Here is a 25,574-nt window from a genome sequence, read left to right on the forward strand (position 1 = left end):
GCAGATCTAGGGAAAGCAAAATGTGATCTTCATGGGGCCCCTAGTCCTGGGGGAGAAACACACAGCTGTACTTACTGTGCCGTCAATACTGACTTGTCATTCAAATCTTTATATCCGGTTACCCCCATTATAAATGAAACTGCAATGTTTGTTTAACTTGGTCCTTTTGAGAATAATCTCACAGATGTCTCAACACCATGAAAACATATGAAGACAGAGTCACTTGAGTTTGCAATTTAATTTTAAACAATCAGAATTAGTGCAGAGTAACACTAACCAACAACCAGCAGTCCTGAAAGCGGTTTAGTGTCGGACATTACCAAATTTGTATCAACAAAAAAAGAAAGTAAAAAGGTCTCCTTACACCAGTCAGATCCCTTCATAAATTGTGAAAACATTACATTCTAAATACAGTGCCTACCTCTTGTAATAAAGCTATGTAAATGAAACTGCAAGGGGAAATTTTGCCAGCCTTTCTTTAACATTTGGATTGGCTGTGCTTAAAATCTCAGGATTTTGAGACATTGTTTACACAATGGTCATTTTAGTGAACGTTCTGCAGATGATCTGTCACTAAACAAATCATTGTAGCAGACTTTACAAATTAAATGCTTTGTCAATTCTGGATGCTACCGGCATGTTAAATTTATACATTCATTGGCTGTTCTTTTTTTTCCCCTTCTATAGTCCTACATTTGTAATACATAACCTATACATGTAAAAATAAAACAGATCCTCTTCATTTAACTCATGTCTGATTAATTTGTGCAGAATTCTTTTTGTCCCCATGCTTAGTTAATTAATATTGTACCACTGTCTTTCATTAACAAAGTTTATTATCTTTTTCTCAACAATAAAAAGATTTTATGAACTGTACATAAACAAATGTGCAGACCGCACACTTTCTCTCTAATGTATGACAAACAAAAATGTACAAAGACCATATCTGTCATTTCACACAAATAGAAAATATTTAAGAAGCTATTTAAAAACAGATGAGAAGGCAGAGGACAAGTATTTTCAAGACATACATTTCGCTGTTACTTTTGTCCTTTTAAAAAACAGTAGTTGAAAGTCAAAATGTCTTGTAATCAATAATAATATAGGAAAACCTGCTTCTGTCTATGACCTTGGGTTGCAATTTATTCTTTAACACAAGGAAAATGATCTTGCATTCTGAATTCAGAACAACCAACTAAAACCTAAAATTATTTAAAAAAAAAAAAGCTGCTTTTGAATGTTATAAATAACGTTCTTCTACAATGTACTAAAATATTAAAAAAAAAAATTAAAAAAAGGCTGGACAGCGTTGAACAAATGTAGCCAGGCCAAGTACAGAGATCACGAGTGTCTGTCCCTTGAGTCTCTCCTGTGTTTCTCCTGATCTCGTGATCTGCGTTTGTCTTTGTGATGACTACTGTGATGCCGTTCTTTTCTCCTCTCGCTGTGCCTCTCCTCTCGCGAGTGTCTGCTCTTGTGGCTATGCCTGCTCCTGCTCCTGCTCCTGCTCCTGCTCCGGCTCCGGCTCCGGCTCCGGCTGTGGCTCTTGCTCCGGCTCTTGCTTCGGCTCCTGCTTTTGGTCCAGCTCCGGCTGCGGGCACGGTGCTTCTCCACCTCTTGGTGCCGACTCTTGTGCCGGTGTCTCCCGTAGTGGTCCCGCTCATCCTTCTTGAAGGGTTCCTCCGACCGTTTGGGCTGTCTATCCCACAGCTCCTCGTAGTTCAGCTCTGGGCCCTTCTCACCCTTGCTCGAGGGCGGCGGGGTCGGCAAAGTGGAATCTGGGAACCTCCGTGTCGTGTAGGACAGCGGAGGTCCAGCAACCACCTCTGGGACAGGTTGGGGAAAGCAACCCTGGGAAGGGGCTGGCTGAGTCCAAGGTGGAGCATGCAATTGATTTTGAGGGTCAGGCTGGGGGAAAATCATTGGAGGAGGTGGACCAGGATGGTAACTGAACGGTGGAGGAGCCAGGGGTCTAAAAGGTCCTGGGCCGGACTGGGGTGCGTAGGTGGGCAATGGTCCAGGTGAGTACACATGGTCAGGTGCCCCAGTATGATATGGAGGAATTGGGGATGGTGGAGGTCCATGGCCCCCAGTATTGAATGGAGTGGGGCTTACAAGACGTGGCCTTGACTGCTTTTGGCCTTCGTTTTTTCCAGTATAGGAGATTGTGCTGATGGTCTGAATATCTTCCACAGCCTTAAACTCTGATAGTGGCTTTGCAGGTGCTGACGGCGTCACTGGTGATGACGGTACAGGTGAACACAGTGCTAATGGCTGTGAAGTTGCTGGTTGGCTGACTTTTAGCTGGGGTACATCTGTCTCTGATGCCAGCTGCGTGCTGTCGCCAGCTTCTGATAAACTGGTCTTTTTCAAAATGCCAGATGCAAGTGGTTTTTGAGTCTTGGTAGGGCTTGCCATAGTTTCAATCTTAGCATCAGCCCTAGTGCTGCTATTAGCAGAGTCTTCTGATAAAGCTGAACTAGCTCCAGGAAGTACATTTGTTTCTTGACTGGGGTGCGCATTGGCGTCACCTTTTGTTTCGTCATTGATGGACTCGGTCTTTGGCTGAGTGGTGGAAAGACTGGAGAGGAACATCTCGGTTGAGACGTCTCCTGGCTTATTCTTCAGCGAGAACACAACTCCACTCTCTTTCTCCTTCCCTTGCAAGCCCGTTTCTTTACTTGAGCCGGTTGGCTCATGCTCCGTTTTGACAGGTTTGGACTCTTTCTTCTTGATGATGAAACGATCCAGTCTGGGGGCGGTGGGCGTTCTGGCGGTGACGCTTCCCAAGGTGGAACCGTCTGCAGTAGACGAATGACTGACTGCACTGCTGCTTGTGCTCTTTCCATCATCACCTGCAAGTGGATTTTTCCCAGCTGTGGGCTGTGTTAGTACGCCAGGGAGGAAACGCAGGGAGACATTTTCATCATCCTCCATCTCCAACAGAGTTTCATCAGTGGTCGACTTGATTACGGCCACGGCGTCCTTTTTGTGTATCCGTCCAAGAGTGCTGATAAAGTTTCTTTCTTCATCTCGACCCACCACAGTTTTCTGGGCAGGGTCTACCTGAGGTTTGTTCTCTGGCAAGAAACTTGGAGCTTCACTAACATCACTTGATAGGATGACCCCAAAGTCCCTTTTGGGTCTCTGGCGAATTATTAGTCCCAGGAGAAGGTTTGGACGGTTTGTCTCCAACCCTGTTTTCAGGTAAAATATTAAAAACTAGTTTACATTTATGGCATTTACTTACAAAAGTACTTTGTCATTTACTTATAGAATACAATCTAGCCAGTAGAGTAGGTTAGAGTCCAATATACCAATGAACTAGAATACTGTAGAAATACAGGGATCAATGCTGATGCAAAAACATAAAACAGTAATAAAGAGTTTTAGTCAACATCAGTGCAATAACCAATACCTCACAATAGGTATTAGTATCAGTTAGTCAACATAGGAGCAGGGTCAGTGGTCATTTAAATATTCCATGGATAGATGGGTTTCTGCTTTTGAACTCATAACTAACATAGAGGCCAAACACAAACATAGGTGCAATCCAAGCCAGACTTCCCTCTATAAAAACACCCATGTAGGCAATGTTTTACCATAATTTACATTAAAGAATATTAATTTGGTAACAAACAAAGCCAGGACTAGACTATCAAGCTTTTCTGACCTAGAGTCCCTCATACTACATGACCACAGAATGTTAATGCTTACTATAAAAGCAGATGAAAACATATCGGTATTCATGGAAGTTTGACACACCATTACAAAAACAATGACTCTTACCTGGACCATCAAATGGAACAATCTGGTGTGGGATTTTTTCAGTGGTGCTGAGGGGGATGAGATACATGTCTTTAACTTGTTTGCGGTTGTTGGCAACAACCCCGTATCGCCTGCGGCTACTAAAATAGGCATACAGCAAGGTGTATGATATTTCATCTTCTTCTGTGTCAGGGGTGAAGCGGACGACACATATTTCCTGAGAAATGAAAGGGACAATTGCTTTTTAAAAAAATGCAGAACATGGTGACACTTGGATGGAACATGGATTGACATGAGCAATAAATCAGTAATCAATCATCACCTTTGTACCAGAGGCACGTATTTTCTCTACGTAGTCCCAGACAATTTGGGGTGAGATTCTTCCACCAACCTGGATGCTATCTGGCAGATCCTGCAACACAGCCATGTAGAAAATTAAATGCTTTTCATTCAATGTCAAAGTAATACTAGGGATGGGTTAAAATGTTTGAAGTTTTTAAAGTCATTTTTTAACTGAATAGTAAATTAATTCTGAATAAGTACATTTTCATAAGAGAACTGTGCAACATACGAATATCGATGTGCTACCAGAAGGCAGTGTGGAGCCAGCACATTACATTTTAATCTAGTGAAAAAAAAAACAAACAAAAAAAAACACAGCCACCTTAAAATGGGTGGGAAAACTGAAAACAGCACAGTTTGGTGCTACAATGCACTAAAGAGACCAAGCAACGAAGTGATGAGTTATATCCAGTGTTTTTGAGCAGGAAAGTCACCAAACTGTGCAGGACTTCACCCCCAGAAATAGACTTCCCCCACTGCCAACTAAAGGTTACCTTACACTGGCTGAGAAGCCCCACTCCATGTAGCACAGCTGGGCTTTTGCACATGGCGTTGCAGAAACGTGGAGATAAAACATCAAGCTTGTTTTATACTCCAATCCATTTAATGAAACAAATGTGATCATTTCATCAAAATATCACGTTTGGTAACTAACTCTAAACTCACTAACATGCATTTAACCGTTTATCTTAAAGATTTTTGATTGACTCACCTCTCAGTGCAAATTTCACACAACCTACTCTAGATTGTTGTAGACTGTATCTCCATTTAATATAGCAATATTTTGAGTGATACTTTTTTGGATGTTGCAATTTGTCTTTTTGGAGGGATCCTTAGTGGTGATATGTAAGAAACTCACTGGGGGGGGGGGGGGGATATTTAAATACTGGCTTACAAATTCAAGTGTAACAAGTGAAACACCCATCCCTAAGTGACACCTTTAAGGAATCAGAGATACTTGCCTCAGTGAGATGATCCAGTATTCCAGAGACTGGGTAAGCCTTTGTAAGGAACCGGGCTACAGCTGGCATGACTACATATCCATTCCATAAGCTCTCTAAATTGGCTAGGAATGTAACAGTATCTTCTTTATTACTTGCACTTTCTGACCTGTAAGAAAATGGCACATTTTACATTTGCAAAATTCCTAACAGGGAAGATGATTACCCTAGTGTTCTGTGCCAATGATAAATGCTTCATCATACCTCAATAGACATTCCTTTGTGAAAAACAAGTTTGCTTGAACAAGATTAGCACAACTAGCAATAATTTTAATCTTCAACCCCAAATATCAACAAAACCTAGTCATTCAATTCAGTTCCTGTTTCAACTAGTCTTGGAGGTTGACAATTTACTTAATTGGTTAAGTCATTTGACTCCTATGTATGGTGGGAACAAAAGCTAGAACCTTTAGCTTACATATTTAGTTACAAGTACATTCATAAGATGAACTGGTTATACCAGAGCACTCTTCTGTTTTACCTTGACTCATAAGCTGGAAAAATGCTGGAGTTGAGAAGACCTTCTTCCATGGCTCTCAGAGACAAGTCATCCACCAATGCTGCTGAAGCTGCAGGTGAAGATATAGGTGTGGTCTGCTGGTTGTCTCCTTCTGTGGCCATGGACTGCCTCCTAAGTACTGTCGTTGCAACTTTCACAACTTTAGTAGTGGCCTCCTCCACTGGTGGAGCCATTCGACCTGGTTTAAAAAAAAAAAAAAAAAAGTAAGTTCAAATTAAAATATATAATCAACATGTTTTATGGTTAGGTCCAAGATCGGTAGTAAAAATTCATTTTGGAGACATGCGTTACCTGTGCATATCTTGCAGTGGAGGTCAAAGAGATGAGACTTGTGCAAACTTGTAGTATCTTTAACTTTCTTGGGGCTCTCTGCCTTCAAGTCTGGTGGTTTTTCTTCTGATACCTCAACAGTTTTAGGAACCGGATCAGACTGGGGATAGATCAGACAAGTCTAATTTAATTAGAGTTGCAAAGCTTTTTCTTGGGTTATTTGACACAGGACAAGAACCAAATGGCTTCCATCTTACCATGGCCTCTATGGCTTCAGGGGCTTTTGCAGGTTCCTCATTCTCAATTTCAATTTCCCCTTTGTGTGTGATTTTGGTAACTGGCCGTCTCTCAGCTTCTCTCTGTTCTTTCTCTATCATTTCAATTGTCTGAAAATAGAATGGTTAGTGAGCTGCATGACAGCAACATTCACTTTTAATGTCTTTGAAATATCAGGCCATGGTCCATATATCTGTGCGAGACCGAGCTTTTCAGCGAGTTTCTTACATGTCTGTTTTCCCTTTGCCTCCAAGCAGCCAGTTCTTTGGAGGCTAGTTCTTCTGCACTCATACGAACTAAATCTCTAGGTGAAATTTCACCCTTGAGAACACGCTTGAATAACACCTGAAAGATTTCATGCATTTTTGTTTATTTTTTGTGTAGCGTTTGGTAAAAAAGTTTCAATAATATTTAGTTCATACACAAGCAGGTAAAACTGTTTAAGTGCCTTCTAACTATTCTTTACTATTCCAATAAATTATTGCAGAATACTTACATTATTCTTTGTATCTTTGAGATTGAATGTTAAGCTTCGGTATTTGTTCTTGTACTTGCTATCGACACCTTGGAAGAGGGCAAAAAGCTCTTTTTCTGTCCTCTTTGCCAGCTCAGCTGGTTTCTCTGATGAAACCTTCATGTCTGATTCCTTCAGCCTTTAAGCAAGTGGTTAATGAAATGAGAGTCAACAATGAAATATACCTCAAGTACTTAGTAGCCAAAACAACCTTAACAGAAAATGTTTAAACTTTGATTAAAGCTACCGACCAATGTAATGTAAAGTTCTAATATTTCAGAGCAGTATTTGTAGGAGATAAACATTTCACCAATTACAATAACAGTGCTATATTTGCAACTAAGATCACAATTTCTCTTCATCTACTATGCAGCAGGTCCATAAACATTTGATATGACTCACCCATAGCCTAGTAGCACATTCAACATTAATGACGGTTTCGAAGCTGTCTGCACCATCAGCAATATTGCAGTTAGTGTCTATACAGATGGACATCTCCTACTTTTGCAAATCACTGTTCACCAAAGTGCCATTTGTCATTGCTTATTGTAGGGTTTCAAAAACATCTGATTTTATACAATTTTTCACCTACCCCAAAATTAATAGATCAATCCAGACATGTTTGATGTAGTGTTTTGGACTGGAGCTACAATATTAATGTAGCGAGCAAGTACAAGTATATTCCATCCAAACCTCTTAAATGCATGCCCAAAGCTTCTCTTACTTTGAATGACATCTTTAAGCTACATTTAAAGTTTTGGAAAATAAATTTGTACATTCAGACTACAGTTTAAAGTGGAACTGTTATCATCTGTATAACTTCTAAAATTCCAATATTTCAGTTTTGATTTTAAACCATGAAAATTTGTCCAGTTATGTAAGACAGCTTCCAGGATGGTAACATTGTGGGGGTGCTTATTTTTATAGAGGGCAGCAAGTCATACTGTGTAATAACCCACATCATGAAGTGTGTGACATTACATCTGAAGTGAATGAAAGTATAAGGCCAACATTAACATTTTGCCATGTATTTACAGAAGCCTCACACACCAACCATATCTTGGTATAACTGGAAGATTGGTTAAATTAGTTTTTTTTTTTTTTTTGTTTTTTTTTTTTGCTAAACCACTGCGTTAAGTTCACGTACATCAAAGCGTTTTCCTCTGATGTCAGTTTTTACTCCAACTCTCAATAGGCAGTCTGGACTACTACCACCACCTCCATTTGCACTTCAAAATCCTACAACAGTGAATAGCAAATGTGTTCCGCTTGCATTCCATACCGTTTCACAAGAATCTCCTCTAGCGAATCCCGAACGCTCCTTCTGATTTGTCCAGTGGACGGTTTCTTCAGGCTTGCAGGAGACACTTTTGCCTTTTTGACCTCTTGTTTTACATTTATGCCTGGGAAAAACATAATTGGCCAGTATTCAATGAACTTCAGAGCCCATAAGGCTTTATTATATGAAAACCAAATAAGATTCGTACCACTTTTCGTCACCGAATCCACTGATGGTCTTCTATCCCCCGAGTCCTGGATCAAATTGAGAGAACAATTACACTGTTGCCTGCCACAACACATAAAAGCTCATATTGCACTAACCAACAGAGTGAAAACCTGTGGCATGCATACAAATGTGGTCAATACAAAAACATTTTCTAATGAACAAGTGACCTTTAATGAACAAGAACACATGAATGCTTCAACACCCACATGGATCTGTGATGGAGATTTTGTGTTTGTACATGTGTACTTAGAAATATACAAGAAAACAGGTGGCTACCAGAAGCGGAGAGCAAAACTGGTAAAATTCAGTAAAAACAGATGCAGGCTAGATCTAGTTGGACCAAACTGGATGTCCCCATAATTTTATTTAATTTTTTTCTACTGAGGCTAGACAGCACCCATCAATGCCCTTTTCAAACAGTTGGCAAATCACTTTTACAGACAAGTATTCTGGGTGACAACCTGCAAGCAACGGGTTGTCAAGGGACACTAGAGACTTGCTTACTTTCCGAAAGGGACGTATTCCACCTGACGTGACGGACGGTTCAGCCCCATGTTTTGGTCGGGCAGGGGACTTGCTGTCTGAGTGGGCCGTAGTCTGCGCCTCCGCTTTCCCGCCTTCATTGGCGCAGCACTTCAGACATACATACTCTTGGTCATCCTTCTCCATCTGTTGCACTTTAGCAAGGTCCAGCCCCACACAGTCACCATGGAACCAGTCATCACAGCGTCCGCAGCCCACCATGAACCTGGAATGTACCCATCGTTATATTCAATCTGTTGTGTCCTTCTGGCGAATGATTCAACGTACATGGCACTGATGTTGACTAAATGGAAGCAGTATTAAAAGGGTAAAGGCCCTGATACGCAGTTCTTACTCCTTCCCAATAAAGGGTCACTGAATTAGAGGGTGCAATTTTCGGAGCAAAATTCAAAGAAATGACTTTTTAAAAATAGCCACAAAATGCTTTTCGAATCTTGGGGAGGGGGTGGTCATTATAACCTTTTAAAATTTTCATTACAAACCATAACTGAAACATAACATACCTATTACTATGAGGCTTCATGCATAATCCACATTGTTTGCTGGAATCCCATGCGGTCTCATTTTCGGGGGCTGGTGGGGGCTCCCCCTCTGCAGGTCCCTTCTTTGCCACAGGGGCATTGTCAGGGATGAACAGCTCGGGCTCGTCCAGAGAAACGCTCCTGGAGTTCCGGCTCTTCTGCCTCTGCAAGATCTTCTCTGGCTTCTTGATCTTGGCCTTCTCTGGCTCCTCCTGTGTTGGGCCATCCTTGGCGGATTGATTCGGTTTGAGCACTGCCGTAGGCAGATTTTGTGGCTTCTTCAGAGCATGAGCAGGTTTATTCAAGCCCGCCTTAGCACCAAGACTGGAGTCGGAAGACGCCTTTCTGCTGGTCGGGGCAGAGTGCCCGATGGAAGAGTTGGCATTTGATTTCTCAGGATGACCAACTTGCACCTGTGGTGATTTTGAGGCTGGTTTTGGTGTGAGCAACGCAGCATGTCGCTTCAGGCCCCCACCAACCAGTTTGCCTTTGACATGTTGGAGATTTTCTGCTGTAGCTTTACAGACCTTTTTGTCTTGCAGTTTGAGATGTTTGGACCCTTTCAACAGAACGCCCGGTCTGGTGAGGTGTGCACGCTTATTTTTGGTTATAGACAGTGGCTGCTTAGGTTTCAGTAGCTTTTTGGTGACGGGCTTTTCCACCGGGCCATTTTTGTTCTGCGACTTGTAGAGACCTACCTTAGTGGTGGCGTTTTGGTCACTGACTTTGGTGTCCGCAGTTGCCTCTGTCGTGCTGGCCTTGAGGGACAATGCACCGTTGGCATCTTGCACGTCGTTCGGATTCACATACGGTCCAAATTCCATAGGCACGTTGTTGGCTCCGTGCTGGCCGGCATTGAGCTCTCCCATAGCCCCCGGTGCTTGCTCCTCAGTGAAAGCCTGGTCAAACCTAATGCTGTCAGTGGTCACTGAATTGTTCTGAAAACTCAGAGCCTGGAGAGTTCCTGTATTAAATGATCCAGAGGTTTGAGAAGGCCCGGGCAACAGTTCGATTTTGTAACCCCCGACAGTGACGGTCAGTCGTCTCAATACAACCACAGGATTCATCGAAGGGTCAACCTCATGAACGTTAAAGCGACGGCTGAGCAAGGCCTCCCTTTTCTCTGCACAACTGTCAGCCAATGACTTGCTGCTCGACGGTAGCTCTTGACTAGGCTTTGCCACAATTCTCCTGCCAAGGGTTCTCCCAGGTGTCTCTGCAGATACTCCTCTCAACGGACCTGGACACCTGGTGTGTCCACCTCTCCCCCTGCCCCTACCTCTGCCCACTGAGAAAAGAAAATAGAAAAGACACTTCACCACTGAAGCCAAAATTTGGGGTGTATACAGTCAGTTTTACCAGATGCATGGTCTAGTCTCTGATGCTTCAGTGGTATACACTGGGAAGAGGGGATAATACACCCACCACACCCCAGTTTTGAGCTTATGCCAAACCCCCACTCCCAAAGAGCCTATATGTTACCATACAGCTAGTCAAACTTACACACAAGCTGTCATGCTCATGTACCTGTGGGTTTCTTCTGCAGTGGAGCGGCACCTTTCCTCCTACCCCGGGGAAACCTGGACTGACTCGCGTCCGCGGGAGCTGAAGTCTGGCTAATGCCTGGAGTGTTCATGTCATTGCCAGGAACTGAAAAACACAGAAAAAAAATTCAAGAAAGTCAGAAGATTTTGCTTATTTTCTTCCTGTGTTAAAGCCAGGCTTAATTCATGACTAATGAAACAAAGGGCAATAATTTAATGGAGAAGTGTACCAACAGTGATAATGCTAATTATGTGTTAACTGGTGTTGGGGGTGGAGGCATGGGGACCAGGCAAATCATGGTGGTGATAGTCTGTTACTTGTAACTGTGGTTAGATGAGAAATGTATAGTCCACATATTAACTGTTGTGCCTCAGTAAAATGTTTCTTCCCACCTGTTGAGTTGGGCATCTGATAATTTGCATCATCATTTTCCAAGAGATGAAACTGGGCGCTAGCAGATCCGAACATAGGATCCTTGTCGCTGAGCATGTTCTTGAGTGAGTCTTCTAGTATGTTGTGACCAGACGCAAACTCATCACTTGCTTCACACTCCAAGTTCTGTCCAAGGAGTAGGGAGTCTTCCAACTGGTCACTGGGAATCAAATGGTTAAAAGTGCCAACTATATCCATGAATGCTTCTGCTGTTATGGTTGCTCTGGAAGAAGAGATGTGGGAAAATATGCTTTAATTGAATTAATTTACATTAGCCAAAGTCTTGCCAGATAACCTGACCAACTTATCAAGCTTTCTACTATATAGGATTCTTCATTTTGTCATGCAGTGTAAGATAATTAGCAACATACGGGTCCTTCAAACGCTGTCATACTTAATTTGGGTCAGTTAGGACCTAAACAACACAAATGGCAAAGTATATACTCACTATAAGGGAAAATGCTGATACAAATCAACAATTATGCTGTTTATTACATTGATCACAATGCTGAAACTTGCAGGTTTTAATTTTTTCTTTGTTTTTAAACACTCATTGATTTGGCAGCTACCTGCGCTACTTAGAACCCTACTACTGGACTACCCATAACTCTTGCAACACTGGACAAATGTTTCTTCCAAAACATGCTAAATAAGAAACCAGAGTCATGATGAAGCAGCACATTATTCGACTGAGTTACACACCTGTGGAGGAATTCAAAAACACCCCAGGCAAATCCCCAAATGTTAAGATAAAACTAACTTATTGGGTCAGATTCTCAATTATTTACAGTGTATTTTAAAAGACTGGTAAACAGACACTTGTCAAACTACAACAGGAAACACTATCAATGCCACTGGCCTACATATGGTGTGTTTACAGTATGTATATCCTACTTTGCTCCACATGGTGATCTGCTTCACTCAGTCCCCTCTGGTTTCCTACAGCGATTTTCTTAACCGTTGCAAATCTATACAGGGATAAAGAACTGAAACAAAAGCCTCCCAAACCAAGTTACAGAACATTAAATCATTACACCAAATCAAAGCACTCCTGACTTCATATGGATTAAATCACTTTTAGACTGGAGAATTAAGGATAATTCACAGATGATAAGTTGAGTAGTATTAAAAGAAGCAGCAGCATACGCCGCACGGAACCTCATTTTAACTTGTTTGTAAACACAGCATAATCAATAAAGTTAATGCTAACTAGCGAGCTGAGTAGGAGGTTATAACGTTTATGGAAATCGTGTATTAACATGTTTGCCATTAGATCAGAGAGTTTACATACTCTACTCCTGTTATCTTGTCAACTCACAGCATCACATGTCGGTCGGTTTGAGTTAAAAGTGTAAAGTTAGCTAGTTACTTTTTAAGGCACGGTAGCTACCTAGCGTTAGCAGGCTCGCTAAGGTTTTAAAGAAAAATCAATATAGCTAGCTACCAAAGCAGATTAAAGCATTCTATAGACGTTAATGACCGTTATTACCTATGAAACAAGCATGTGGGTTTGGCGATAAATGCTATTTTGGCTAGGTTAACGAGGATGGCCGCCCTTACTAACTGGATCACAACACACCATTGACTACAGCTAGCATGTTATTGCAGGCCTGGCTAACCAAGTGGTAACTTAAAAAAACAAACACTCACATTACTTAGTAAAAACTACCTTGCTATGAAACCACTAAGTCTAGTTAAGTGTCAAAGTCCTGCAAGATAACAGGGACTTACTTAAAAGTTTATAAATACCTAGCTAGTTAACGAACCAGATATAGGCCATATTTGTAGCTAGCTAGTAATGTGCTCAGAAGTCAAGTCCGGTTTATAATCGCAACCGCTCGTTTTAACTGTTTAAATCAGTTGTGAGTATATAACCGATCAAATCAAACTCGCTTTAAGGACACGAGTCTGAATTCGTACGAGATGTGATGCTGTTGCCCATTACTTTGCAAACAGACAGTAAAACTACGTTGCTAGGCAGATAGCTAGCTTAGCTAGCGTTAACTAGGCCGTGTTTGCAGCTACAGCTCAAACTAAAGCAAACATTCACGCCCACCCTACGTCCCAGGCACATCGGTATAGGAACCTAACGGTTTTTTGGTTTTTGGTTTTTTTTGCGAAATGTTTAAGAATTACCTTATCGTCGAAAAGCCAGCACATAATTTGAAGGGTCTGTAATTTCAGTCAGTGGCTCAATTATGTCCCGTGAGAAATGCTGTCCACAGCCCTCCTCCTAGGATTAGCAGTAGGCAGACTGTACTTCCCTGACCCTGTCCATCAGCGAATCATCTGCAGTGCGTGTTTTCTGACGCTAGAGGGCGCTAACAATGGCGAACGCGTAATATTTTTTAGCGCCCTGTTTGCAAACGGAGACTGCCACCTAACGTAGTGGGGAAGAAAATAATCGTTTTCATTCGCTTATGTATTAACCAATACACCTCAAAAATGACAATATTCTATATTGTTAAATATTCAGTGAATGATTAGTCAGTTTTAATAATAAATAGGCAATTTTCTCATTGAACCTTTCTGTATCAACTAGTCACTGGATATTTTATAAAATATCAAATGGAGGAAATAAGTTTTCATTGACTGTCTCTAGTAGCATTTATTTTTTTAAACATGAATTTATTACCAAGTTCTAATCTACATTTACTTAATTTCTAAGTGTAACCTACCAAAATAAATTATCAGTTAAAATATAAATACCTGATTATTTAATTAACTAACTATTGTAATGTGTAATATTGAGCAGTTGCTCAAATCACCTTGATAAAATTGTAACATAAAATAATAACTAACATAAAATATATTTGTCTTTAGAATTTTGTATCTGAAAATACACTAGGCCAGCTTTACAAAATAAGTGTCTATAGTGTTCTTATAGCACAAGGCTGGTCTTGTTCATTTTAATAGGTTTAATATGCAGGCAACAAATAAGATCCATAATAAAGGAAATGACAGTACAGACTATAGGGTACTGCAACATCTTCAGTAGAAGTAGAAGTCAGTTAGTACATCTGAAAAGAGTGTTCATAACCTAGATGAGAAAAAAAAGTGGAAAAATGGTGTAAGAGTAACAACCTCCTAGCCTTACTGCCATTTGGAAAAGAATAACCTCCTTGCATGTTTTTATCTGGAGTGTGTTGTATACATGGGAAACACATTTTAAAAAAATAGTATAAGAGACATAATCTTAATTGTCATATAATTTTTTTTTACATGTGAAAATGCTAACTGGCTACCACGAGGTACCTATTAATGACATAAGCCATAGACCATGTCTGGAACTACTAAAAGTATTGTATTGTGGGATTAATATGCCATTAACTCCATTGTATGTAATTCATAAGGATAACAGGTTAGGAAAAATATGTACTGTGCTTAGTAATACAAATAATAGAGAAACCAGTTTATTTCATATTATTTGTTTGACTGATAAATATAGGAGGAAGTAATGTGCAATTTTAGATTATACAAGTAACTGAAAAATGACCGTTTTTGTTCTGGTTTTACACTTCAGAATATGAGATTCAAAATGTAATACTAATGATGTACAAACTGACAATTTTATTTTGAGGACATTTATTTTCATGTACCTTCAGGAGAGCTTAAGGTACAAAACGTAATTAGATACTTTGTTGCTCAGCTATCTGATTAGCTGTGTGTCACTAAATTATTAGTTCATGCACAAGAGTTATCAAAAGTTAGTCTAGATGTACATTTGTCCCTGGAGTCTGTCGCTGTGGTAAGGAGATCAGAGGTTTCAATGGAGACAAAAGCAGTAAATCATGTGGCTGCAAAATCAGAATAAAGCAATCAGAGATATAACCAAAATATCAGGGACGGTGAGATCAACTTGTGCAAGAAGGCACTCACTGAACACTTTGATACGCCCATTTTGTAGCTGCATTTTATACGTATACTATCAGTGTTGCATCGCACAATTTGTCAACCATCCTCCAGTCAACCGATACACAATTCTTGAACCCAACATAAATCCAGTGATTTTTTCGCAAAACCACAAAATAACTAGTTTAACTGATCGGCCATTGTGTAAAGACTCCATGTGGTAAATGCCAGTCCTCGGTGAGAAAGGACTGAGTATCGGGCTCATCACCAGTGATGAAGACTGCAGCTGACCGGACCTTCTGTGGGTGACTATCATTCTGAATACAGTAGGGGCATTAAGAGTGGGTGTTGCTCTGGGGTCAAGCATGTTTACCCATCTCAGTCTCACTGCTGGCTTGAGAGGGATCCGCTACCCTAAAATATCCAATCAGCAAAGGTCCCATGATCAGAAGCTGACCACTGATGATGAGTTGCAGGCCAAGAACAAATGTACATAGCAACAGATGCAATAACTACATATTTATAAATGATTGTTTTCTAATTAAGTCTCTGGAGAGGATGTGTCAGTCACCCAACCTGAGCCCCACGCATTTCTTTGACATAGCAGTAAAAAATGATCCGGAAACAAGCAACAGCTAAAAACTGCTGAATTATAGGTATGGTAGCGTTTGAGCAGAGAAGTTAGCCAAAATATGCTGGTGACCATGCTTCAGCTTGAACAACATCAAAAGATTTCCAAAAACTAGACTAATTCTGACCTAGTCCACTGATCTAGGCCTGATCCACTTGACATCCCAAAGATTCTCCAACTATTGACTACTGGCAGCTGGTATTTGCATCAGAAGGCAGAGGAGAATATGGTCTTGGTGCAATGCCTGTGGTAGTTCAGTGTCATGATGTTAAGGATCTGGACAAGCTCTTATCACCTTGGAGTGGCTGATGGACAGGTGTTTGCTGAAAGACTGTATCTGGATTACCTGCCAGTGCAGGCATCTGACTCAAAATGAGCCTTCGCAAAGTTGCATGAAATGTTCATTACAGCAAGATCCAGCCAAATGTGTGTTCTTCCGAGGCTAAGCAAGCTCCTGGCCAAAGTCCCAAGTGCAACTAATTTTTTATACACTAGGAGCCCCTGTTGTAGCCTATAGTATTTATGTGCCACACAGACTCCCACGCCATGCTGTTGAACTTAGCCATGCTGTTGAACTGGACCACAAAGCCAAAGGTGCATTGCAGGCCTACCAGATTGTCATCCAGCGTCTGGTCTGGTGCCTGCATGTCAATGCTGAACAGGCCTGCACATCCCGTGACCAGCTGGAGACAAGAGACCACGAATCAGAAAAATCTGGTGACACTAAGCAGTGAGCGAAACAGTGTACAGCAGATTCCTACACTACTGACACCACATATCTGCAGAGAACACAGGAAGCAAATCTGCAGCTAGCAGTGATGGTGTCCATAGTGTTTGTCTGCTGTAACCTAGCGACCAGTTATGAATGTGTGCCACTAGCTGTGCATGACAGAATCCTCAGCCAAGTGAGACGGCAGCGCTGGTCCTTTAGGGAGTGCGGCACAGCATTCCGACCTCTGTACATGTATACAGGCCATATAGACCTGCCTGGGCAGAGCATACCACAACATCTGAGATTCTGAGGTGGCAAAGGAAGCATGTCTACTAGGCTGGGTGTTATGTTCACTGATGTGATGCCTGCATCATCAGTAAAGGACCAACTGAACTCCCAGAAACTGCTTCAACCTCTCCCATGAGCATCTACAGTGTGAGAGAGTTGATCTGAACCGCTTCCCTGACACCAATGTCCAGTAAGTTTAGTGGCCTTGGATTTTTTTTTTTTCCCCCATCACGTGGTACAAGATCAGACCAGAGTGCTAATATAAGGCCTACAGGTGGTCTGTTGGTTTACGGCACCCGGGGAGCCGCATGGCAACCACTGGTGCAACTTTGCAAATCGTGTCTTGGATGTGTAATATAACTGTGCAACATTTGGTGTTAAGGGCATTGTGTATATTAGTGGTACATCCCCAGATTTAAACATTTTAAAATCTATCGTAGGCCCTGCAATGATTCTGAATACTTCACACTCTCAGGATCTCTTGTCCAGAGGCTAGCGGAGTAAAAGCTAGTCTCGGTCTCTTTGCTTGTAAATCGCAATCATCTGTAAGCATGGTGCATTCAAATATTCGATCAGAGCCTTTTCTTCGATAGCAAAGTACGAACGTATTTGCACTACATTAGAGACAGACGTATGTTAACAGGAAATAATTTAACATATTCAAACATGTGTCGAGCTGTGTCAAAACGATGAAAATTTAGCTACCTAGAGTTAAAGTTCCAAAAGTGTCCCACGACTGCAAACATTCGTACCTTCTCATTTCCGCCGAATCGGTTCTTTTTGGTGGACGTCACTTCCTTTAATCCGGAGCTAGAGAAGATGGCGGCTATCGTAGAGAGAGTTGAGGGAGCTGGTGGAGCCGTCGATACTGAATCGGTTTCCCCAAGATTGCCCTCTCCAGCGCCGGATCAGCCTCATCAAAACAACCCACTTTTAGGACTCCCCATTGTGGCGATCGAGACCATTCTCAATTTTTTGTCTTACGATGAAATCAGTCTGCTGCGCCTGGTGAGAGAGCTGAACAAAAACAAAGCCCTAGCAAGTGCGGCAGGACTAGCTGGCTAGGATACCAGGTTTAGCTCGGAGCCAAAAATACAAGGCTTACTGTATGCAGTATTTTATTTTGAAACTCCCTCAAACGTTTTTAAGGAGTTGAAATTATATGAACGTAATTTGTCTTCGCTGAAGACGTCTTGAACTTAGTGATGCTAGCTGTCTAGCTAGCTTGCTGGCACCAGTTAAGTGCTGCTTATGCAGCGAGCCCTCGGTGTCTTAGCTATAAACACTAGGTAACCAGGTATCTAGCTTGCAACTTGCCGTTTAAAATGCTGTAACGTATGATCCTGAGCATCTGCCTTCGTCCATATATTTGCACGAGCGCGTGGACTGTTCAGATTGTGAAAAACATTTGAAATCTCTGCGTGCATTTTAAGTTCCTCAGACGGAATTTCGAGACTAGCCTGTTTGCTAGCCGCCTAGCTGTCTATGTGGTTTGGTGCATGCTGCATCAGAGCGGTAGTCACTGGAAGTATCGTTGCTGTTGTCCGTAATGTAGAAGAAATAATGGAGAACCACGGTCACTAGCTAGCTTTTTGTCATTGTCTCGTACAACGTGTAGTTGGGATGTGGTTTAGTTGGCTCTAAATGGTTTATTTGTTATCAGATAAGTCATACGGCGTTTGCATTGGACCCTGTCTTAGTAAATGATGTGAAAAAAAAAATCCTAATGTATCTAGCGCAACCCAGTGTCTCCCAAGAAATGTACATTTTTTGCTTAGTTTAACGAGCATTTGTAGAGCTTGGGCTGTAGTACTTTTTCATGAATGTTGCATGCTAATATGGTCACTTAATATTTACCTGTGCATGTCAATTGCAGCAACAAACTTTAGTGCATTTTTTTCTCTAGGTGTGCAAGCGCATGGACATGATTTGCCAGCGCATGCTCAATCAGGGCTTCCTCAGAGTGGAGCGCTATCACAGCCTCTGTCAGAAACAGGTCAAAGCCCAGCTGCCAAGGTAAGGTGTTTTGCTAAAATGCAAGTAATACTTAATAAAACCTTTCCAGCAGTGTACACCAGTAGCTGGCAGGCAAGATTATAAACTGAAATTATTGTCTTATCTGTTTCTCGAGCACAAGTAGAACGATCTTTCTCACAGTACTAAGGTACTGGTTTTTAATGGGGCATTAAAAATGTATCGAATGTCATTCTAAACTTCTAAAAGATTTAATTAATGTTGTAGAGTGCCACAGTTATGTGTAACCGAATCAGCGGCTCAGCCTCACCGTGTGGTGTGAACTGCTCTCCTGTGTCCAGCCTCCGGGGAGTTGGCTCATTTCAGTGTGTGTAATTATTTGAGAGAGGGAATGTAGCAGTGGGCTGACATGTTAGAAAAGGCATGGCTGAATTTTTAAAGAAGAGGTTGTTGTCAATACATAAATTGGTGAGGCCAGCATAAATTAATCACTGTGTTTCGTAGTGACTTTCTTAATAGCTGACTGACACGGGTTTATTTCAAATGGACTGCGATTAACACTAAATCCTGACACTATTGCATGAAACACCCTATTTCTAAACACTGGTTCAGCATTGGGAATATACTGTAGTCAGTGCCTTTCTTATTTGAAAATATTTCAATATTTAATGCAATGCAAGGTGTGTTGGTGTGCACATAGAGAAATATATCAATAACATGGGTTTGATTGATTGTAATTTTGAATATTAACAAAGTAAACACTACTCTGCTTTACGAACAGTTTACTTGTATGATTTGCACAGTAATCACAAATATTTAAGAAGCATGTAGCTAAATTTGTGTCCATGTCTATTTTGTTGTGTCAGGCGGGAGTCAGAGAGGAGGAACCACTCTCTGGCCCGACACGCAGACATCCTGGCTGCAGTGGAAACGCGCCTCTCGCTGCTCAACATGACCTTCATGAAATACGTGGACTCCAATCTCTGCTGCTTCATACCTGGAAAGGTACCTTCTACCATTTGCTTTCTGACAGGAAAGACCTGATGAATGTCTTGGATAATTTATAATGTTTGATGTGGTGTGACATGGGTTTGTAGCTTTGACTTGGACAACAATCATTTCTGCTACCAAGGATGATGCAAATACAAAAATAAGGCAGCTATAGCTCAGTGGTTAAGGTATTGCACTAGTAATCAGGAGGTTGCTGGTTTGAGCCCCACCACCAAGTTGCCACTGTTGGGCCCCTAAGCAATTGCTGAGCCCTTTAAACCGCAATTGCTTGAACATATTCAGGATAAAAACATCAGCTAAGTGCGATAAATGTAAAAATGGGTAACTGACACAAAATGCTTCTTCTATAGTTATTCTATATAAAGATTAACCAATGATCTAATGTTTGTGTGAGTAGTTTGTGTCTGCCCAGTGTTTGCACTAGTTAAAGAAATGCTGTTTACTTTGTGGTCACTGGAGGGCAGGGTTGATTAATATAGCCTCTGTCTGCCATGTATGTACTTGGCCACTGGAGGGCATGTCTATTCCAGCACTGAATAATGTATTCGCTACATATGACAGCTAACAGCTTACTATATATTGTGGTAGAAAACAGTTATATTTTTCAGAATATTTGACAAAGGCTTTGGGTTCTGTTATGTGTGAAATGATCTTGAATTAGAAAATTACTTGATAACCATAGCTTTTGATAATTTAACTATACTTTTGTTTACTTCTCTCAGGTGATAGATGAAATATACAGAGTGCTACGCTACGTAAACTCTACCCGTGCACCACAGCGGGCTCATGAGGTCCTGCAGGAGCTCAGAGACATCTCGTCCATGGCAATGGAATACTTTGACGAGAAGATTGTCCCCATTCTTAAGAAGAAGCTTCCTGGCGCTGACCTCTCTGGGCGTCTCATAGGATCTGCCCCTGGTAAGACCCATAAACTTTGCTGTTGGTTGTTAACAACTGCTGGTGCTGTTGGTTGTTAATATTCACATAAGGTGTGTGTTTGTTCTTATGATCATAGAGAAAATATTTACATAAAATTCAGTTCTGTTTTAAGAGGTCATTGTTACAGCCCTGCACACCTTTGTGATGACAAATGAATCATAAATATATAGTGTTCCCCTGTTATACCTATGATGCACATTAGGGCATACAGACCTACACCTGTTTTCTCTGTATCTGCATGGCACTGTATTTGTAGTACAGTGGGAGATATTCAAACTTTTTAAGTATTCATGAGCATTATCATGTAGTCTGCTGCTTTTCTGAAAACCCCTCGTCCCCGTCCTTACAGTGGCTGGGCCGTCGACATCGCTGACCACCATGACCCTGTTAGCCAAGAACACGCCGTCGCGCTCAGAGATGACCAAGGTGCAGCAGCAAGTGAAGGTGAATGGCGCGTCCATGACGGCGCTGCGGCGTGAGATGCAGGAGGTGCGCGTGAAGCAGCTGGAACAGCAGAAGCAGCTGCAGGACCAGGAGCAGAAGCTTCTGGAGCAGACGCAAGTGATTGGCGAGCAGAACGCCCGCCTGGCCGAGCTCGAGCACAAGCTGCGCGAGCTGATGGACCGTGCGGTGGGCGCCGCTGCCGCCCCTGCCCGAGCTGGCCCCACCTCTGCTGAGCCTGCCCCACCCACTTCCTCAACTGCCGCCATGCCGATGGCATCCACCTCGGCGGCGGCTGGGAGCTCGGCGGGTCCAGCGACGATGGCTTCGGCAGGCGAGAACAGCCTGTCTCTCAAACGGCCCCGCAAGTGTCTGGACCTGCCACGTCAGTCCAAGCGTCTGCGGAGCAAGAAGTAGAGGAACATCTTTGTCTCTCCTCCCTTTTTACTGGGCTACTCCTTTTTTTCCCCTATTTCCTTTTCTTTTGGAGGGTTACTTTTGCTTTTTCCAGTCAGTTTTTTTTTTTTTTTTGTCTGTTTGGTTTTGGTTTCCTCCTTTGCACCCATGTTCGACGATGGCTCAGGACATGGACAATACAGAAAGTGACGGGTATCTGTTGTTCGTTTTTAAAGGTTTTAGCAACCACTACGTTACCCTTCATGTCACACTAAGATGCCCCGAGGATCCTGACACATGGTTTCGGGGAGCAGCCACCTTTGGCGTTGATGTCGTTAGGTGTTGAACTTGAGGAAAGGACCTGAAGGCCGTGCTGATGGCATGAATGGAGAAGGTAGTTAAACACCCACTGTACAACCAAGTACAAGTGCATGAGCTTCCCTTCCCTACAGCCAGAGGTGGAGCACAGCACGCATACATGTGTGTCTGTGTGTGTGTGTGTGTGTGTGTGTGTGTGTGTGTTTATATTATATAATGACTGCAACATTAACATGTAGCTTGTTGCTCCAATAACAGCTTTGGCCATATTAAGGCTAAATCATGTTTAGCATGTGTTCGTGAATATTTCTAATAGATGGTGTGCTTAAAATGGAGAATGCCAAGAAGTTTGGTCTCCTGCCGAACAATTTATTTTGTCATATGATATGATCATAAATATCAACTTCAGTAAAGATCTTGACTTCAATGTTAATGTTTTGAATTTGGAAAGCACATCAAAACTAAAATGGAAAGAATGATCCCAGCTACTGCCACTGTGACTCTGATTATAGTGTTTGTCCAGTGATATTTACCCAGTCATGGGTGGCTGAAGGTTGTGTATTGTGCAGTAAGTTGCAGTGCCACATTGTAGCTGCCACTGGTTGTACAATTGCTTGCTAAATAGAACTGTCAGTGCAATAAGAGTTGTCTGAGATGTCAAAAGCCTCGTTATTAGAGAAGTAAATTATTAATGTTCAGTTTTCACTTTTGCTTGTGAAGAACAACTCTACCACTGAACACCTGTCTTGCTACCTTTTTGTGCATTTGCCAATCTTTCTGCTTTCATTTAGCCAAAGCAGACAAGGCACTATTTCTGTCAGTCGAGTTCTCTTAAAGGACCAGTTCAGCTAAACAGTGGTAGCAGTGAAGGGAACCAGTGTTGCCAGTTTGCGTGATGAGTGAACTGGCAACATTCGGCTCGTTCACTTCTCGCTTGGTAGTGCTGAACTGGTCCCTTTGTCCTCGTTTACACAGTTGCAGATGCTCGCACCACAATAGATAATGCAGGAAAATCTTGCTTTCACTTGCAAGATGTATTGCAAGTGTTAGATTTATCAAATTGAAGAAGACACATCAGGGGGAAAATGTTTTTAAAAATTTTAAAATCTGGGTTGAACCTAGTCTTGGTCATGTGACCCATTCACTGTGACCTGAGGCCTGGAGACAGCTTGTACAGTGCTGTGTATAACGCTAATCACATTCCCCCTCAGGTGAAAGCAGTAATGCATTACAGGGAAATGCTTGCCCTAAATGTTAATGGACGTCGCATGACTGGCTGCCTTTCAAAGGACGTAATGCAGCTAAGAGCATCTCTGGAATTTCTTCTTCAAAATTTAACTGGTAATGGTGCAAAACCTGATTGACATGCTAGCCCATACTGCTTTCACCGTGTGAAACCACCAAGGTGTTTCAGAATAAGGAAGACAGAACTATTTGAAGTCGGGCAGCCAGGGGTGTGCCTGCGTAGTTGCTACACATCTTCCTGTCATAAGATGCCAGAGAAGCCTGGCAAGAGAGCCTGATTGTGCTTTCATCAAACAGATCCCCCCCTTTGCTAAGTGTTGTTTAAATCAGGACAATGGGGTTACCGATAAATGAAAACGAGTCTTGCCTGTTCATGCATTAACTTGTTTTTTGTTTTGTTTTTTTTGTTGTTTTTTTTTCTTTACCTTTTTAAGTCAACTAACGTCCACCTTTGTGCAGACATTTCTGTGATTCCCTTTGAAACCCTGTTCTATGGTATGTGGCATTTGTTCGGGATCAGTTTTCAACAAGCTTCCCCATCTTTCCTGAAAGCTGTCATCGTAGTGCTGGCGGTGAACCTGAACTGCCGCGGGGGCCCTGGCTCAGGCTAACCCACACACGGCATGTCTGTGACGCTGCGGCCTGAATCCATTAAGAATTCATTCATGTAGCACTGGTGTTAGGATCCGATTTCCTGTCCCCTTTAGCTGATCTTAACCCTAAAACCAAGTCCTGCAGTAGCAGTCATCACCAAGCTTCTTTTGAGGGCTTGCTTCGGAATCGCATGTGCGTTGAACTTTTCAAGTAGGTCACACACAAATTTGTTAAAACTTGTGGCTTAATGCGAGACTGTGTCTCAGTTTAGAAAAGACTGTACTGTAAACATTATGTACTGAGTCAAGACTGTGGATTATTTCATGTATGTAATAGGAAAAAAGTAATCTTGTAAATTGCCCTGTATTGGGCATAGAAAAAAAAAATGGTTTGTTGCACATATTATTGTTACAAATATACAAATGAATCATATTAAACAACATTAAGGCATAGCCATGTGGTTTGTATATTTACATAGTTTAAGAGGATTTTTTTTTTTCCTCTTAAGTGCGCCTTGGTTACTACAAAGGTTTAGTAGGTGCACTGAAGCAGGGAACTCGCCACACTGCTAGATCCTGGTCCTCCAGGGCACCCTTGTGCACATGCATCACCCCAAATGGTTGCTACTTGCAGTGAAATAAAACAGTGGTAGGCCACTAGCTTTATAGCTATTTTGGAAGACATGCTTTTAAGATCATTACTAAGCTAGACTCTTGAGTTGCTCATTTCCCTTTGTCATTTCACTCACTGTCCAAATTGTACCCATTGTCACCCGTGACAAGTGTATGTTTGTTTCATAAGGCTGGTACCCTTTTCGTACAACTGAAAAGGTTTGATTGCATTGCATCAGCCACACCACTGGGATAACAAAGTGAATGCTTTGTCATCATTTTTAACATCTGTGGTGTAGCACAGGTGTTAGGTTTCACACATGCATGAAATAGAAGCATGTTGCAGAAATTACTGGTGAAAAAATAGTTATTCATATTGGAATATTTCAATTATTTGTTTCTTCACATGTATATTCTACGAGCTAACTGATGATATTTATGGAAAGTGGAAAGAAGAAAAGGATTACTGCTCCAAACATAACATAAATCACACCATTCATTATGATACTCCTTCCTGCAGGACGTTCCAATCGATAAAATGTGTTTGTTTACATCAATGGTGAGAACAATAGTGAAGGTTAATTCAGTTCTCTCATCTCCCTCTCAGAATGTCCTTAACCGTTCGAGAGGAGTTGCAGGGGTTTTGTTGATTTGTTTATTTGTTTGTGGGTAGCAAAGTTGATATCACATCTTCCACTCTCAACATTACATCTGTAACCAGAGAAGTAGGCTTGTAAAACCATTCCTTACTTGCCAATGTGCATATCTATCTCTCCATATTCGTAGTTGGTCCCCCAGTAATTCCTGCTCACACTACCCATGATGTGTTAGGTTGGGTCATGTGTGCATCTCTCATTAAGGCAGAGCAGACATCATTCATTTCACTTAATTTAAAACACCAATCCAAGGTGAGTAGGGGTGAATCTCCCTACTGGAGAACAGTTGATGGAGCGAGCAGGGAATAAAAACACTTTTACTATTATTGTTTTACATATTTTACTCGTGCTTAAGTTACTCGTGACTTGAGCGTCTTGAGTTTCACAGGAGTGTAAGACGCGAGTAGTGTGTACACTTGTACATCATTAATAACAGTCACAGGCGATAAATGAGATTTTGAGATTTCAGAGATTTTGAAAGTCGTGTAGTGCCCACTTGACATAACGCTCACTGTCATGTTCGACAAGCAAGTCTTTAGATTACACATAGATGTGTTTAAATTTCGCCTGTGTCAAGTAACTAATTTACAGGAAATTACTAATCTCTGCTGTTACATTCCCTTAGATTGTACGGTGTGTGATTTTCATAGTTCTGCGGCAGCCCTGC

The 25,574-nt window shown here is 41.7% G+C and overlaps 2 protein-coding genes across 6 annotated transcripts; one reads left to right on the forward strand and one right to left on the reverse strand.

The window, feature by feature from the left end:
* Nucleotides 1–219: 219 nt before the first annotated feature.
* phf3 (PHD finger protein 3) lies at nucleotides 220–17,483 on the reverse strand. 5 transcript variants are annotated; one of them, XM_027022991.3, is made up of 17 exons: nucleotides 17,428–17,483; nucleotides 16,334–16,405; nucleotides 11,200–11,399; nucleotides 10,790–10,912; nucleotides 9,245–10,550; nucleotides 8,703–8,946; nucleotides 8,179–8,224; nucleotides 7,974–8,094; nucleotides 6,674–6,830; nucleotides 6,406–6,522; nucleotides 6,159–6,287; nucleotides 5,923–6,061; nucleotides 5,593–5,809; nucleotides 5,073–5,220; nucleotides 4,091–4,180; nucleotides 3,790–3,985; nucleotides 220–3,197 (listed from the first exon to the last, which is right to left on the reverse strand). In XM_027022991.3, exons 1-17 carry the CDS (start codon nucleotides 17,466–17,468, stop codon nucleotides 1,342–1,344), a joined length of 5,202 nt encoding a protein of 1,733 aa, XP_026878792.2. In that variant the 5' UTR covers nucleotides 17,469–17,483; the 3' UTR covers nucleotides 220–1,341. The 5 variants fall into 5 exon arrangements, with proteins under 5 accessions (XP_026878792.2, XP_026878793.2, XP_026878794.2 ...); XM_027022992.3 differs by lacking the exons at nucleotides 16,334–16,405; nucleotides 17,428–17,483 and adding exons at nucleotides 12,134–12,207; nucleotides 13,376–13,590 and having other exon boundaries at nucleotides 11,200–11,462; XM_027022993.3 differs by lacking the exons at nucleotides 16,334–16,405; nucleotides 17,428–17,483 and adding exons at nucleotides 12,134–12,238; nucleotides 13,376–13,590 and having other exon boundaries at nucleotides 11,200–11,462.
* A 46-nt stretch (nucleotides 17,484–17,529) lies between these two features.
* fbxo28 (F-box protein 28) lies at nucleotides 17,530–24,092 on the forward strand. The gene is made up of 5 exons (XM_027023000.3): nucleotides 17,530–17,730; nucleotides 18,629–18,738; nucleotides 19,563–19,701; nucleotides 20,430–20,625; nucleotides 20,996–24,092. The coding sequence occupies exons 1-5, from the start codon at nucleotides 17,542–17,544 to the stop codon at nucleotides 21,502–21,504; spliced, it is 1,143 nt and encodes a 380-aa protein (XP_026878801.2). The 5' UTR covers nucleotides 17,530–17,541; the 3' UTR covers nucleotides 21,505–24,092.
* The last annotated feature ends 1,482 nt before the right edge of the window (nucleotides 24,093–25,574 follow it).

The sequence above is a fragment of the Electrophorus electricus genome, chromosome 5 (genome assembly GCF_041902795.1).
Source record: "Electrophorus electricus isolate QZ-2024a chromosome 5, ASM4190279v1, whole genome shotgun sequence".
Taxonomy (NCBI): domain Eukaryota; kingdom Metazoa; phylum Chordata; class Actinopteri; order Gymnotiformes; family Gymnotidae; genus Electrophorus; species Electrophorus electricus.

What these genes read in the sequence shown, in the direction of transcription:
- phf3 (XM_027022991.3), bottom strand. Translation starts at nt 17,468, where the DNA reads ATGTTTGCAGTCGTGGGACACTTTTGGAACTTTAACTCTAG. An exon ending in CTGAAGCCATAGAGGCCATG is followed by an intron (nt 6,062 to 6,158) that starts GTAAGATGGAAG and finishes ATCTATCCCCAG; the next exon opens with TCTGATCCGGTTCCTAAAAC. An exon ending in TTTCCAGCTTATGAGTCAAG is followed by an intron (nt 5,221 to 5,592) that starts GTAAAACAGAAG and finishes ATTTTCTTACAG; the next exon opens with GTCAGAAAGTGCAAGTAATA.
- fbxo28 (XM_027023000.3), top strand. Translation starts at nt 17,542, where the DNA reads ATGGCGGCTATCGTAGAGAGAGTTGAGGGAGCTGGTGGAGCCGTCGAT. An exon ending in GTCAAAGCCCAGCTGCCAAG is followed by an intron (nt 18,739 to 19,562) that starts GTAAGGTGTTTT and finishes TTGTTGTGTCAG; the next exon opens with GCGGGAGTCAGAGAGGAGGA. An exon ending in TCTCATAGGATCTGCCCCTG is followed by an intron (nt 20,626 to 20,995) that starts GTAAGACCCATA and finishes CCGTCCTTACAG; the next exon opens with TGGCTGGGCCGTCGACATCG.